This window comes from Pristiophorus japonicus, chromosome 12 (genome assembly GCF_044704955.1).
Source record: "Pristiophorus japonicus isolate sPriJap1 chromosome 12, sPriJap1.hap1, whole genome shotgun sequence".
Classification (NCBI taxonomy): domain Eukaryota; kingdom Metazoa; phylum Chordata; class Chondrichthyes; family Pristiophoridae; genus Pristiophorus; species Pristiophorus japonicus.
This window is the reverse complement of record NC_091988.1, coordinates 196,629,815-196,646,563: the sequence shown is the minus strand read 5'-3', so window position 1 is coordinate 196,646,563 and position 16,749 is coordinate 196,629,815. Positions and strand designations below refer to the sequence as shown.

General features: G+C 48.6%; 1 protein-coding gene across 1 annotated transcript in view; it reads left to right on the top strand.

Moving 5' to 3' along the window:
- Window positions 1–16,749, top strand: part of LOC139277640 (neurensin-1-like) — a 52,098-nt gene that overhangs the window by 12,343 nt on the left and 23,006 nt on the right. The window contains exon 2 of the mRNA XM_070896384.1: window positions 9,064–9,255. Within this exon, the coding sequence (XP_070752485.1) occupies window positions 9,073–9,255 (183 nt within the window). The 5' untranslated portion in view covers window positions 9,064–9,072. The remainder of the gene's footprint in view (window positions 1–9,063; window positions 9,256–16,749) is intronic.

The following is a 16,749-nucleotide window of genomic DNA, read 5'->3' as shown; positions in this document are numbered from 1 at the left end:
GTTGGCAACCCCTACTGTACCCCCTCTCCCCGCGCCCCTCCCCCCCCACCCCCGCCAAAAGTCAGACTCTCTGCACTCTGTACTGCCACACATCGAGCTGAGCATTATTGCAGGTGGTCCCGCTATGATTTAGCAAGGTGCGCAGTGGTTTGGTAGAACCAGTATATAGAAGGTAAAAGCCCCTTGTGCATTTGTGCAGCCTGATATCTATCTGAATTTAAACCTAAAACTGACTGTTTGGGAAGTTAGCCTCCATTGGGGCTAGAAATTCACCATCCTAACGCACGTTTTGACGCCATTTTTCCCACATGAAAAGTGTTTTTGTGTCGTTAAAAAATGTAACAACATTTTGCTAATTTGGCCAGTGCTTTATCGCTGTCATCAAAAAGTAACGAGCGCCTTTTTTCAAAACTGTTTTTGTGACATCACTAGGCGGCAAAAATATCCATATCGCCATTTTTGTGAATTTGCCCAATAACGGTACATTTAAAGACAGTGATAAATCCCGTACAAAAGAAGCTTGTCTTGCCTGGTCGAGTCGGATCGAAATTGTCGATAACGGCGCCATCTTGGAAAACGGAGCTACAATGAAAACTTTTGGAGGGAAGGCTGAGTTTTACACATTGAACTTTTTGTGCGTTTTTACTTTGTTTTTAAGGGCATTTTAAGAATGGGGCCTATCCTATCGGTGAAATATTTGCTGACTGCTTATGCTATCCAGCAGACAGCTAGAATGAGACACTTCATAAGTTTGGTATAGTTGAAAAAATAATTTGAAATTTATTAAATATTTGTACACTTGTACTTAAAAGCAACTTTCTTAACTTTAATAAAACATTTTTGTATTACATTACACTTTTAAATTAATGTCACTTAAATAACAATAAAGCAAACAACCAGCCACAACAACAGAAAAAGAAAAAAAGAACAGCAAAACAACAACAATCCCAGCAGCAAACAAACTTCACCACAGCCACCTCTCCCGCCTAATTTAAACCCCGCCCCTTCTTGCCCTTGGCATTAGTCTTGCCCGTTACCCCTAGTCACATGGCTCCAGTTGGGGTGGAGTGTAGAATGTTTCGGTGCAAGGGGTATCGCAATTGTGTGGGGCGGACTGGTTGGGCTGGGTGCTCTTTACCTTTCCGCCATTGTTCATTGTTCATAGATTTATATGTAACCTTCAGGGCTGCTGACTGAGGGCCGAGCGGCTCTTTGTCGGCCGGCGCGGACACGATGGGCTGAAAATGACCTCCTTCCGTGCTGTATATTTCTGTGTAGCACCCACCAAGGCCTCATTTGCATCCTGGGTACACTTCCTCGCCCCCTTCCTTCCCGAATCACACTGCAATTCTGTTCTTGCAGTACCTGTGTGGCAATATGAAGAGAACTCTCCTAAACTTTAAATTCCTTTTAAAAATGGCTGATTCAGACCTGGAAGTGTACCGCACGTGCGCAGACATGACTGTCACGCAGAACGGCCGTTTTTTTTATCGTGAAATTATTTCATTTTTGTCGTTAAAAACAGCACTTTTTTAACGCTTTGCCAAACACTACAAAACGTTTGGCGAAATGTAAGCGTTTATTTTTTGGCATTATTGTGGCAACAAAATAAATGTCGTTAACCCTGAATAACATCAAAAAAACGGTGATATCGTTACCTGGGCAAATTCTAGCCCCAATGCTTTATGTGATTTTTTTTTTACCGATGTCTTATCCTGTTTATTTTAACTAGGTTAATGATTCTATTATATTAGTGAACAGAAGATTTAAGTAGAATGTACACCAGAGACACAGGCCATTCTGCCCATCTGGTCCAACTCTACACTGCCCCATCAAGCACTCCCAGAGCAAGGACAGCACGGGTTAGATGCAGAGTGAATATCCCTCGACTATAGACCGTAGTACCATAGTAACTAATAAATCCAATCGGGAATTCAGGAGAAACTTCTTTACCCAGAGAGTGGTGAGAATGTGGAACTCACTGCCACAGGGAGTGGTTGTGGCGAATAGCGTAAATGTATTTAAGAGGAATCCCACAAGAGGGAGAAAGGACAAGAAGGATAAGAACATAAGAATTAGGAGCAGAAGTAGGCCATTCGGCCCCTTGAGACTGCTCCGCCATTCAATAAGATCATAGCTGACCTTCTACATCAAGCCCAATTTCCCACCCATTCCCTTAGTGCCCAAAAATCTATCAATTTAAGTCTTGAATATAACGACTGAGCATCCACAGCCCTGTGGGGTAGAGAATTCCAAAGACTGTGGATGATGGGGTGAGATGAAGAGGGGCAAGAGGAGGGCTCATGAGGAGAGTAAACCCCGGCACGGACCTCTTGGGCTGATTGGCCTGTTACGGTGCTGTAAATACTACGTACTATGTCTAATGTATAAAATTTGACCCAAGGCTGCAAAGGCAGATATTCAGACAGGTGCTTCCTCAAAGAGGAAGGCTTTAAGGAGTGTCTTAAAAGAGGAGAGAGATGTCGAGAGTTTAGAGAGGGAATGCTGGAGCTTGGGGCCCAGGCAGCTGAAGCCACAGCCGCCGATGGTGGGACGGTGAAAACCATTCGGGGCGAGTTGTACCATGGGTCACACACCGCAGTCACCAGCATTGAGTAGAGCAACCGTGGAGAGCAGCAGTTGGGCCTGGGAATAACTGCGCACAAATGGAACAAATGACACACTCTCGGGGACGGAGGCGCAATTTTAATTGCCTGATCTGTGCAAAATGGTCTCCTCATCCTACGCCCAGGTTTCTGAAGCAATTAACACATTTAATAAAGGGGAGATTGATCAGCTCAGAAACATTCGAACTCTCCAGGCCGATGGAATAAAGTCTCTGTACTGACAACTTGCATGTTCCCTCCGGCGCCCACCTCTCGCGGAAGGCCGCGAGCGTACCGGTGGACACCGCGTGCACCATCTCTAGGGACACCCTGGCTCGGATGTAACCACGGAAGAGAGGCAGGCAGTTGGGCTGAACGACCCCCTCGGACCTACCCGCTCCCCTCCGCACAGGGTGCCCAAAGATCAGGAGCGTGGGACTGAAGTGCAGCCAGAAATTGAGGAGCAGCCCCTTTAAATAATGTCAACAGCTCTACAATTCTTTTTGTTGAGAACAAAAATAAACATTAACTCAAGTGCCCCCTGATTAAAGGAAGGGGACACTCCAAAGACTTTTCAAATGCCCTTTTTTTTTTAGGGCACCAAGAGGCTAATTATACAAGTGCCCCCTGACTCGGGGGACACTAAAACCGGCAATAAAAACAAATTAAGCTTTAAAACATGTAAAATCAAATTCAAATTTGGTTGCCGGGGGTGATGATGCAGTCCAGTCACTCCGGCGCCCACATCTCGCGGAAGGCCGCGACTGTACCGGTGGACACCGCGTGCTCCATCTCCAAGGACACCCTGGCCCGGATGTAGGCGCGGAAGAGAGGCAGGCAGTCGGGCTGAACGACCCCCTCGACCGCCCGCGGCCTGGACCGGCTGATGGCACCCTTGGCCGTGCCCAGGGGTGGGGCAGGTTGCTGGAGTGGGTGGGGTGGGGGCCGGATCCAGATGCAAGGCACACTGCCAACTTCTTGGGGGAAGGGGAAATCACTGAGGAGGGCCACCTTGGGATCATCATCATCATCATAGACAGTCCCTCGGAATCGAGGAAGACTTGCTTCCATTCTTAACATGAGTTCTTTGGTGGCTGAACAGTCCAATACAAGAACCACAGTCCCTGACACAGGTGGGACAGAGAGTGGTTGAGGGAAAGGGTGGGTGGGGGAGCCTGGTTTGCTCCACACTCCTTCCGCTGCCTGCGCTTGTTTTCTGCATGCTCTCGGCGACGAGACTCGAGGTGCTCAGCGCCTTCTCGGATGCACGTCCTCCACTTTGAGCGGTCTTTGACCAGGGTCTCCCAAGTGTCGGTGGGGATGTTGCATTTTATCAGAGAGGTTTTGAGGGTGTCCTTGTAATGTTTCCTCTGCCCACCTTTGGCTCGTTTGCCGTGAAGGTGTTCCGAGTCGAGCGCTTGCTTTGGGGAGTCTCATGTCGGGCATGCGGACAATGTGGCCTGCCCAACGGAGCTGGTCGAGTGCGGTCAGTGCTTCGATGCTGGGGATGTTGGCCTGATCGAGGACGCTAATGTTGGTGCGTCTGTCCTCCCAGGGGATTTGTAGGATCCTGGGATACAGCCACAGGAAATAGCGGCAGAACAACATGGACGGCCCCCTCACATCATTGCCATGACAACACTGGGTCTGCGCTTATTACAGGTGGTATCCCAGCCCCGCCTCTCAGAGAAAGCCTTGGAAATCACAGGGCATCATAACCAGGACTCCTCCCCATTTCTCCTGCCCTTTTCACCCGGTGAGTCGGCGTCTTATCGGTGCTGACCCAGGAGAAAGGGGAAATTCAGGCCTGATCAACTCACAGCCTGTATCAGCCTTGCTCAGTGGGCAGCACACTTGCCTCTGAGCTAGAAGACTGTGGGTTCAAGTCCCACTCCAGAGGTTTGAGCCCACAAATCGAGGCTGGCACTCCCAGTGCAGTGCTGAGGGAGTGCTGCACTGTCGGAGGTGCCGTCTTTTGGATGAGACATTAAACCGAGGGCCCCGTCTGTCCCCTCAGGTTAATGTGAAAGATCCCGTGGCACTATTTCAAAGAGGAGCAGGGATGGTGTCTTGGACGTTATTTATCTCTCAACCATCATCACTAAAATAACATTTATCTGGTCACTATCACAGGGTTATTTGTGGGATCTTGCTATGCTGATACTGGCCACTCTGTTTCTTACATTACAAGAGTGACTACACTTCAAAGTTATCGCATTGGCTTTACAGCACTTTGGGATGTCGATAATGGTGCTATATAAATGCAAGTCCTTTGCTTTAAATCTTTTGTATGCTTATCATGGCTGATAATACAACACCATTGGACACACATGACAAACCCTTGACCTGACCCTGACCCCTCCCCAGTTGGAGACTGTTGAGTGCAAACGAGGGGCGGTGGGGGGGTGGGCTAGGGGGAGTCAGATAAATGCCAAAGGAAATAGCGGGGAATACTGTACTGAATTTCCAATTGTTTGAAAATAGCTTCTGGGCTTGAAAGGGAAGGCTAGACATATTTACATATTTATGAGCGATTAAAAAAAATTCAGATCAAATTCTTTTGATTTGTAGTCTGCAAAACAAAGAAGTGCGATTAATTGCTGGAGAAATCACCAGTGCACTAGGAGAAAGAAAGAATGACTTGCATTTATATAGCGCCTTTCACAACCACCGGACATCTCAAGGCGCTTTACAGCCAATGAAGTACTTTTGGAGTGTAGTCACTGTTGTAATGTAAGAAACGCGATGGCCAATTTTCGCATAGCAAGCTCCCACACACAGCAATGTGACAATGACCAGATAATCTGTTTTAGTGATGTTGATTGAGGGATAAATATTGAGCAGGACACGGGGGTAACGCCCCTGCTCTTCTTTGAAATAGTGCCGTGGGATCTTTTACGTCCACCTGAGAGAGCAGACGGGGCCTCGGTTTAACCTCTCATCCAAAAGACGGCACCTCCGACAGTGCAGCACTCCCTCAGCACTGCACTGGGAGTGTCAGCCTGGATTTAGGTGCTTAAATCCCTAGAGCGGGACTTGAACAGACAACCTTCTGGATTGAAAAGCTGTGATACCCCAACAGTAAGGGGTACTGGAACCTTGGAACAGGGCACCATGGTCACTGAGTGAACGTAGTCTGATCAGATCAACGGGAGAGACACATTTTGATAAACCTCACAGGCCTGAGATGTCACAATAATATCCTCCAGGACACTAATATTGGCAGCCCCAGAACTGTGTCAGTTGTGGTTTAGAGACTTGAACACAGAAATCTAGGCTAACACTCCCAGTGCAGTACTGAGGGGGTGCTGCACTGTCGGAGGTGCCGTCCTTCGGATGAGAGGTTAAACCGAGGCCCCGTCTGCTCTCTCAGGTGGACGTAAAAGATCCTATGATACTATTTCGAAGAAGAGCAGGGGAGTCCTCCCTGGTGTCCTGGCCAATGTTTATTGATTAATCAACATCTCTTAAACACATTTTGAAGAGCCCCTTTGACTAAGGCCAAGCGATTGATTACAGAGGGATCAATTACATCCCACTGACAAGATTTACAGTTATAAGGGAGTTTTTAATTAGTTAAGTTACCCTGACCCCAGGAAATTGGCTGGGGTCGGGTGTGGGGTGGGGTGGGGGGAGGTGGGCTTGTGGGGGTGCACAGGAAAAGAATGAGAGGGTGGGGCGTGGGGGGGGGGTATGAGTCCTGCCCTCCCATAGACCAGCCACCATGTGCAAAGCGTTGCCCCTGTGTGTTTAAGTACTGGCATGTGGCTTCAACCCACTACCTTCTGAGCCAGTAAACGTCATCAAGCACAGGGGTGATGGGCGAGCGGGATTCGGTGAGAGTTAGGATACGGGCAGCATTGCTTCGGATGAGCTGAAGCATATGGAGGGCAGAAGATGCAAGCTTGGCCAGGAGTACGTTGGAATAGTCAGATTTGGAGGGAGCAAAGAAAGAAAGACTTGCATTTCTATAGCGCCTTTCACGACCACTGGACATCTCAAAGTGCTTTGCAACCAATGAAGTACTTTTGGAGTGTAATCACTGTTGTAATGTGGGAAACGCGTCAGCCAATTTGCGCACAGCAAGCTCCGAGAGCAATATGATAATGAGCAGATAATCTGTTTTAGTGATGTTGATTGAGGGATAAATATTGGCCCCAGGACACCGGGGATAACTTCCCTGCTCTTCTTCGAAATAGTGCCGTGGGATCTTTGACATCCACCTGAGAGAGCAGACGGGGCTCTCGGTTTAACATCTCATCCGAAAGACGGCACCTCCGACAGTGCAGCACTCCCTCAGCACTGCACTGGGAGTGTCAGCCTAGATCTTTTTGTGCTCAAGTCCCTTCTGACTCAGAGGCGAGGGTGCTGCCCACTGAGTCACGGTTGACACAGAAGCAGGGCTGACGGTTTTAGTAGCTGATGGGCTGAGGCAGGAGCGTGAACTGGCGATGTTACCGAGGTGGAAGTAGGCGGCCTTGGGGTGATGGAGAGGCTATGGAGTCGGAAAGAGGTCCCCCTGATGGTATGAGCCTCATGTACAATTCAGGATTGGAGTCACCGATCGCAAGAGTGGTCCACAGCACGGCAAGGCTAGCAGGACCTTCTCCGTCTGCCCTCACTCACCTCAGTTTGAGCACTATGTGTGGTATTGGGCTCCACACTGTAGGACAGATAGTGAGGCTTTCGAGAGGGTGCAACACAGATTCACTCGGACGCTGCCTGGGCTGTTATTGTGGGGAGATATAATAGAAGCATTTAAAATTATGAAGGTTAGGACAGGGTCAATAGTCGCAGACTGTTTCCAGTCGTGGTGCGGCCTATAACAAAGGGACCCATGGGTACTGATTAAATGTGAGAGATTTGGAACATAGAGCAAGAGAAACTGCTTCACACAGAGAGCTGTGAGACTGTGAATTCATGTTCAAGGTTAGTGGACGGGGAAGAAACTATGTGAAAGGGCAAAGGTTTTTAATCACCATTGTGTGTAAGTGCCATTATATCTGTACATCTGTGTGAGTCTGTGTGTGTCTGTGTGTGTGCATCTGTGTGTGTCTGTGTGTGTGCATCTGTGTGTGTGAGTCTGTGTCTGTCTGTGTGTGTGAGACTGTGTGTATGTGTTTGTGTGTCTGTGACTGTGCCACTGTGCGTCTGTGTGTGTGTCTGTGTGTGTGTGAGACCGAGTGTGTGCGAGTGCGTGTATATCTGAGTGTGTGTGTCTGTTTGTCTGAGTGTATGTCTGTGTGAGTGAGTGTGTATATCTGTGTGTGTGAGAGTGCGTATGTCTGAGTGTGTGTGTCTGTGTGTGTGTGTGAGTGTGTGTGTGTGTGTGTGTGTATATCTGTGTATGTGAGAGAGTGCGCATGTCTGAGTGTGTGTTTTGTGTGTGTGTGTATATCTGTGTGTGTGTGTGAGAGTGCATATGTCTGAGTGTGTGCGTTTGTGTGTGCGTGTGTGTGTGTGTGTACGCGTGTATCTGTGTGTGTGAGAGTGCGTGTGTGTGTGTCTGTGTGTGTGTGTGTATATCTGTGTGTGTGTGTGTGTATATGTCTGTGTGTGTGTGTATATCTGTCTGTGTGTGTGTGTGTGTGTGTATATCTGTCTGTGTGTGTGTGTGTGTATATCTGTGTGTGTGTGAGAGAGTGCGTATGTCTGAGTGTGTGTGTGTATATCTGTGTGTGTGTGTGTGTGAGAGAGTGCGTATGTCTGAGTGTGTGTGTGTGTGTGTGTGTATGTCTGAGTGTGTGTGTATATATCTGTGTGTGTGTGTGTGTGTGTGTGAGAGAGTGCGTATGTCTGAGTGTATGTGTGTGTGTATATCTGTGTGTGTGTGTATATCTGTGTGTCTGTGTGTGAGTGTGTGTATATCTGTGTGTGTGTGAGAGAGTGCGTATGTCTGAGTGTATGTATGTGTGTATATCTGTGTGTCTGTGTGTGTGTGTGTATATCTGTGTGTGTGAGAGAGTGCGTATGTCTGAGTGTATGTGTGTGTGTATATCTGTGTGTGTGTGTGTGTGTATATCTGTGTGTGTGTGAGAGAGTGTGTATGTCTGAGTGTGTGTGTGTGTGTGTGTGTGTGTGTGTATATCTGTGTGTGAGTGTGTGTATATCTGTGTGTGTGTGAGAGAGTGCGTATGTCTGAGTGTATGTGTGTGTGTATATCTGTGTGTGTGTGTGTGTATATCTGTGTGTGTGTGAGAGAGTGCGTATGTCTGAGTGTGTCTGCGGTGGAGATGTGGGAACGGATGAGTACTGCAGAGCGTTCCTTTAATGATGAAGGAGGAATACACCAGAGTGTTCCTGACCTGATTAACAGGTGGGTAGAATCAATGATGGCGGCGACTGCACACGCACTGCAGGAGGAGTGGGCGTGATTAGCTGAATGGCCGTTTTTGTTACTTTTCTCTGCTGTGGTTACTGCGAATCAAAGAGCTCGTTCTGTATTTTCTTTTTCCAGTCTAACTCCATGGCGGGCTGTGCAAATTTCTGCATGTCCCAGCCTCGGGCTGGCACAGCGGAGGAGAAGCGCTATGGGGTACGATCCTACCTGCACCTGTTCTATGAGGACTGCACTGGCTCAATGCTGGAGGATGATGACCAGCTGAACACGCAGCGCTCCTCCAGCGGGTGGCGCTCTGCCCTCTGGAAGGTAAGAGGTTCCGTCGGAGCGTCCCTCTGTAATGTATTTGCTTCATGGGTTCTTTGTTTAAGCATTCATAGCAACACATTGCGATTAATAACTAGTTGGTTTATTAACAAAGGTTTAACAATCGCACCACACATTACCGGTTCATCCACCAGGCTCATAACTGCATAACTCATCGTGGATGACCCAGACCCAACTGGCTGGGGTTTTATTGAGTCTTGTGAACATCACGTGACTGGCTAAGCCACTCACAATGCAACAGCTCTACAACTCTTTTGGTTGGAGAAAATAAACATTAACTCAAGTGATTTGGGGACACTCCAAACACTTTCAAACAAGTGCCCTTTTTTGCAACAGCTCTACAAACCTGTGAGCATGCTCACGGGTGCATACATTACAGCCGCCTTAAGAACAACAAAACCCTACATTCTTAGAGCGCCTTTGATGCAATAAAACATCCCAAGGCACTTCACAGGAGCGATTATCAAACGCAATTTGACACCGAGCCACATAAGGAGATATTAGGGCAGGTGATCAAAAGCTTGGCCAAAGAGGTAGGTTTTAAGGAGCGTGTTAAAGAAGGAGGGAGAGGTGGAGAGGTTTAGGGAGGGCTCCAGAGCTCAGGACCTCGGCAATAGAAGGCACAGCCACCAGTGGTGGAGCGATTAAAATCGGGAGTGTGCAAGTGAGCAGGGTCACTGCAGGAGTTTTTAATCACCTGCCCTAATATCTGCTTATGTGGCTCAGTGTTTTGATAACACTCTTGTGAAGCATCGTGGGACAATTTACTATGTTAAAGGCGCTATATAAATGCCAGTTGTTGTTGTTGAATGGGAAATGAGTGAGAGAGGCCTATACCCCAGCCAAGAACTGCCAGCGTCTCAATTCTTTACTAGGGTTTAGTCGTAGATTGAGACCCTTAGGCCAGACACACACAGGCACGCTGTCACACACACACCCTGTTACACAAAGACACACATAAACACAGACAGACACACAGACACTGTCTCACACACAGACACACACACACACACACAGTTACACAAAGACACACACACACTCACGCACACACACTCTCACACACATACACACACACACTCACACTCGCACACTCACACTCACACACACGCATACACTCACACACACATTTGCACACAAACACTCACACACACACACACACACACTCGCACACACACTCACACACTCGCACTCACACACCCACACACTCAAACTCAAACTCACACACTCACACACTCAAAATCAAACTCACACACTCACACACTAACACACACACTCACACACACTCACACACTCACACTCACACACTCACACACGCACACTCACACTCACACTCACACACACTCACATGCACACTCATACACACACTCACACTCACATGCAGACATGCATAAACTCACACTTACACACTCACATGCACACACACACACACGCACAAACACACACACTCACACACATACACTCAAATGCACACTCACTCACTCACACACTCACTCACACAAACACACAATCACACACTCTCACACACACACTCACATTCACACACTCACACGCACATGCACATTCACACACACTCACACTCAAACACACACACACACACACACACACTCACATGCACACACTCTCGCACACACACACACACACTCACTCACACTCACTCACACACTCACACACACACTCACACACACACTCACATGCACAAACTCTCACACACTCTCACAAACTCACATACTCACACACACACACTCACACACACTCACACACACACTCTCACACTCACACTCTCACACACACACTCTCACACACACACACACACTCACACACACACACTCTCACACACACAAACTCACACTCACACACTCACACACACACACACGCGCAACCACACACTCACACACACTCACACACACACACTCACACTCTCACACACACACACTCACACTCTCACACACACACACTCACTCACACACCCACACTCACACACACACTCACATGCACACACTCACACACACACACACACACACACACACACACACACACTCACACACACACTCACTCACTCTCACACACACACACACATACTCACACACACATACACACACAGGCCAGGCTGCCTCCAAATCCTGTCCTCTTTTGGGGTACTTCCAGACATGTTGCTGGCTTAACCTCACCCTTTTCCATTACTGTAAGTTATCCTGTTTACGTCCATCTGGACAGCAGAAAATGCTGCACATTGCCCCTAAAAACAATCGTCTGTCACAATGTGTTTTAGGAGATAGATAATGACATGGAATTCACAGCACAGAAACAGGCCATTCGGCCTAACTGGTCCGTGCTGGTGTTTATCCTCCACACCAGCCTCCTTCCACCCCTCTTCATCTCACCCCATCACCATATCCTGCTATTCCTTTCTCCCTCATGTGTTTATCCAACTTCTCCTTTAATGCATCGATACTATTCGCCTCAACCACTCCCTGTGGGAGCGAGTTCCACATTCTCACCGCTCTCTGCGTAAAGAAGTTTCTCCCGAATTCCCGATTGGATTTATGAGTGACTATCTTATATTGATGTCCCTCAGTTCTGATCTCGCCCGCAAGTGGAAACATCTTCTCTACATCTACCCTATCGAACCCCTTCATAATCTCAAAGACCTCCATCAGGTCCCCCCTCAGCCTTCGCTTTTCTAGAGAAAAGGAGCCCAGCCCGTTCAATCTTTCCTGAGATTTATAACCTCTCAGTTCTGGCATCATCCTAGTAAACCTGTTTTGCATCTCCTGCAGTGACTCTATATCTGTTTTATAATCTGTCTTTCAATTCTATCCATTTTCTCACCACTCTCTGGGTGAAGAAGATTCTCCCGAATTCCCTATCGGATCTAAGAGTGACCATGTTAGACGTAGCGGCTGAAATTGCGATGGCAGGCTTCCCGCGCGGGCAATTGCCTCCGACCTGAAACATTTCTACAATTTACCCGGTGGTCCGGCAGGAGCCTGGGATTCCGGTGGGGAGGCCTCCTCTTCCCGCTCTGCGACGCGCGCTCCCGTCCTCCAGGTTCCCACGCAAACGGTGCAGTCACGTGTGACTGCTCAGCCAATCAAGTACAGTGTTCCACAGCTTTCCCATTAATAGCAATGGGAACTCCGTATCTATGAATTCTCACTGCTATTAATGAGGAACAAAACCCAAACACACTAAACACATGTAACAAAAAATAAAAAACACACCTTACATAATTAAAATTAATTGAAATTAAAGTTAATAAATATCTTCGAGAAACTTTTTTTTCCGAGTTTTTAAAAAGTTTTAAAAATTATGGTTAAAAATAAATGTAACGTAGGGTTTTTAAAAATAAAATGTGTTTTTTAAATTTAATTTAATTACATTTTTGTATGTTTTTAAACTCTTACGTCTGTAACAGTAGGCTGTGCTCCTGCTTGTATCAGGCGCAAGGGTTTTTGAGGACATTTGCTGGGCAAGATATGGGTAAATCCCGCAATCTTGCCCTTGCAAATGTCCTCGCTCCCGGGATACGGAGGATCTGTCGAGCTCCAGCTTGATAGATCGGAAAAGCCAGTTTTCAGCGCATGCGCACTGTGCACTGAAAAACCGGCTTTTGCGATGCCTTCCCGGGTCCGTACACACTCCGTACACACTCCGTACGGACCCAGGAGGCCAGGATTCATTATTTGATTTATTTGTGGCAAGTTGTGTTTATGATTTATTTCTCTCTCTGAATGTTCCCAGGCTGGAATCCTGTTCTCAATTCCTTCAAAAATGGATCTCCGTTTCCAGCTGCCAAAGGGAGAACCGGTCGACCAGCCCAGCTCAGTGATGGTTGACAATCTCTCACAAAGTGGCTGCCCCTAACACAGAGCCGGCAGAAATAAAAGACCGATTTTGTATAGAATCATATGTTACAGCGCAGGAGGAGGCCATTCGGCCCATCATGCCTGTGCTGTCTCTGTGACAGAGCAGTCATGTTCAGTTCCACACCCCACCCCCCCCCCCACCCCCAGCTTTTTGTCCGTAACCCTGTAAGTTTCTCATCTTCAAGGGCCCGTGCAAATTATTGATGGAATAGGCTTCCAGCACCTTGCACAGCGTTCCCGATCCCGACAGCTCTCCGAGTGAAAAGCGTTCTCCTCATCTTCCCTCTCCATCTTTTGAATCTAAGACCTCTGGTTTTAACCCTCTCGCCAGAGGGAATAGGCTTTCTCTATCTGCACTTATCAAAACCTCTCGTCATCTTGAAAACCTCTATTAGGTCACCTCTTAGCCTTCCCTGTTCCAAGGAGAACAGTCCTAACTGTTCCAAACTCTCCTCATAACAAAAGTCCCTCATCCCTGGCAACATCTCGGTAAACCTCCGCTGTACCCGTTCGAAGGCCTTTACACCCTTCTTCAAGTATGGGGCCTGGGGCCTCAGGATTGCCCACATCACACAAGTTGAGGATCTAAAACATTTTTTTTTTAATTATTTATTCCTGAACAGCATGGGATCGGAAAAACAATATTTCAAACATTGCCCGGCCAGAGTTTATTTCGGAACTCTCTCACCGAAGGCTTCTTCTGTTTATTAAATTGGAGCCGACATTTGTCTGAGAAACAACTTGTACAATAAAAATGAGAATCTGAGGGAAACGCTGTCACTGATCAAATCGAGCTCCGGAGCTCTTACTCAACAGGGGTGGCTGCTTATTGTGCCATTCGAACAAAAAGCAGTCGGCGGCCCCTCGGGTGTACAAGGCCTGCCTTATAACTCGCGGCAAATTAAATTGCCTGGCAGATAGTGCACGTGGAGTCGCCACAGACATTCAGGATTCTTTTCCCAAACAAATAACTGATACAAATAACGAGAATTTTTATAAAATCTGTTTCTCGCGATATGTGGGCAAGGCCATCCCTGAGAAGGTGATAGTGGTGGTGATGGGGCCTTCCTCTAGAATCGCCAGCAGCGGTTGTGATACAACTGATTGGCTCGCCGGGCCACCTCAGAGGGGCAATTAAGAGTCAACCACGATGGAGTGAGACTGGAGTCACGTATAGGCCCACACCGGGTACGAAGGGCAGATTTCCGTCCCCTAAAGGACATTGGTGAACCAGTTGGGTTCTTACGACAATCTGACAGCTTCATGCTCACTTTTACTGACACCAGCTGGTTACATCCAGGCTTTTTGTTCACTGAATTCCAATTCTCAAAGATGTGGGGAGCATGTTACAGGCTGGTACCCAATGAACAAATCCAGGTGGTGCTTATATTTACAGAATAACAGAGAGCTGGGAATGATTGGAGACTGGTGTGTAGGCAAGACGTTTAGCTGGATTAGCATGTAGAATAACGGAACCGAGGCTTGGTTACACGGCAGTAATCTGATCAAGGGATGCAGTCAATGGACCTATCAAGAGCATAGTTTGAGAAGTTTTCCATTATGTGTCAGCCATGGCTCAGTGGGCAGCACTCTTGCCTCTGCATCAGAAAGTTGTGGGTTCAAGTCCCACGCCAGGGAATTGTAGCACAAAAAGTCTAGGCTGACACTCCCAGTGCAGTGTTGAGGGAGTGCTGCACTGTCAGACGAGACGTTAAACCAAGGTCCGTCTGCTCTCTCAGGTGGATGTAAAAGATCCCATGGCACTATTTTGAAGAAGAGCAGGGGAGTTATCCCCGGTGTCCTGGTCAAGATTTATCCCTCAATCAAAATAATAAAAAAACAGATTATCTGGTCATTATCACATTGCTGTGTGTGGGAGCTTGCTGTGCGCAAATTGGCTGCCTCATTTCCTGCATTACAACAGTGACTACACTCCAAAAGTACCCTACTGGCTGTCAAGCACTTTGAGACTTCCGGTGGTCGTGAAAGGCGCTATATAAATGCAGATCTTTCTTTTTCTTTATTATCAGAAGCCAGAGATTAGATTTCTGCTTGCATATATCACTTCTGGACATGGTTTTTTATATAACAACATACAGTCTGAAGTTAATGGACTGGTTTTATTTCCCTTTGATTCTTCCTGTGCTGAAGGAGAGTGGCTGAACGCACGGCCTGGTAGGGTCTGTGTCCAGGTATCACACCCAAATATATTCCCCCCCACCCCGGCAAAATTCAACATAACAGAAACATTGGGGGGGGGAAATTGGCCTCCTTTGCACCTCCCATTCGTGCCTGTGGGGGGCGATAATGGGGCGCAAAGGGCTTACTGACCGGGCGCGGCGAAATTACCGACGCCGCGAACTTGCATGGCGGCTTAAACTTACCGCCTCGGTCTCCTGCGCCTTGTAGATCGTGACGTCATCTGGTGGGCAGCGCCCCGTTACCGCCCCAGATGTAATATTCGCCCCCGCCCCCTGCAGCATCGCCGGGTGTCAACAGCGGCAGCTGCAGGAGGCGTTGTCACCTCGGCCGGCCACTTCAGGAGCGATATTCAAAGGCAGCGGTGGTCAGGTCGGGCAAAGTTTCATTCTAACCCCAGTGTGGTGTCTGTTGACTGTTGTCCATCCCGCGATTGGTCAGCCCTGCGCCCTGCTAGAGGGCTCGGGGCGGCTCCTTGCGGATCTCCGGTCCCGCCGCCCACCCCACGATCGATCAGCCCTGTGCCCTGTTAGCGGGCTCGGGGGCAGCTGCTCGCGGCTCACAGGTCCCTTCCCCCACCATTCCCAGCCTTACCTGGGAATCACCGCAGCTTTGGCCCTTCCCGTTAAGCGAGGGAAGCAGCCGGCGGATCCCGGCAGCGCTGCCCGGGACATTATACCGCGCTCTGCCGCCACCGCCCCTCTCGCTCCGTTTTAGCGCTCCGAGGGAAGTGGCAGCGTTTGATTTGGCGCTCCACCTCCTTCCTGGAGCGCTAAACCTAGACGTTCCCGTCAGATTCCTTTGTGTTGCACCCAGGCGAACCCTGTGCGCTCCCCAAGCGGGACACTGTGCAACTTCGAGCCCCTTCGCGACAAACGGCGGATCAAACGCTGGAAAATATTCTGCCGTTCAGCGCTGTGACACGATTGGCAAAATTGTCACCGCAGTGTGTAAACATTGTGCGCGTCTGTTTCTTCGTGTTTCACTCCACGCTCGTGTTTCCGTGGCTCGGTGAGGTTGTGCCGGGGATACGGATGATGTTCTTGGTGCCGGCTCTGGTAAATCCGGTCACTGATCACCAGCACCACTGATTGCAGTATACACTGGAGGACGGAAGTGGCACTGGGAGAGCCTTCAGCCTTTGTTAACGCGTCTAAGTCGATTGTCTGCATCCTCACCTTATTTACCATGTCTCACGGTCACATCAGTTGAATCCAGAAACCGACTGAGCGGGTATCTCCTCTCCTCGCCCCACCATTGGCGGCCCTGCTCCAACCACCCAGGCCCCCCTGCTCTACAATCCCCTTCCTAAACCACTCTGCTTCCCCCCTCTCCTGCTCCTCCTATACGAACCTCCACAAGCCCCCCCCCCCCACCCCACCACCCCCTGTCTGGCCAAGCTTTTGGTCAA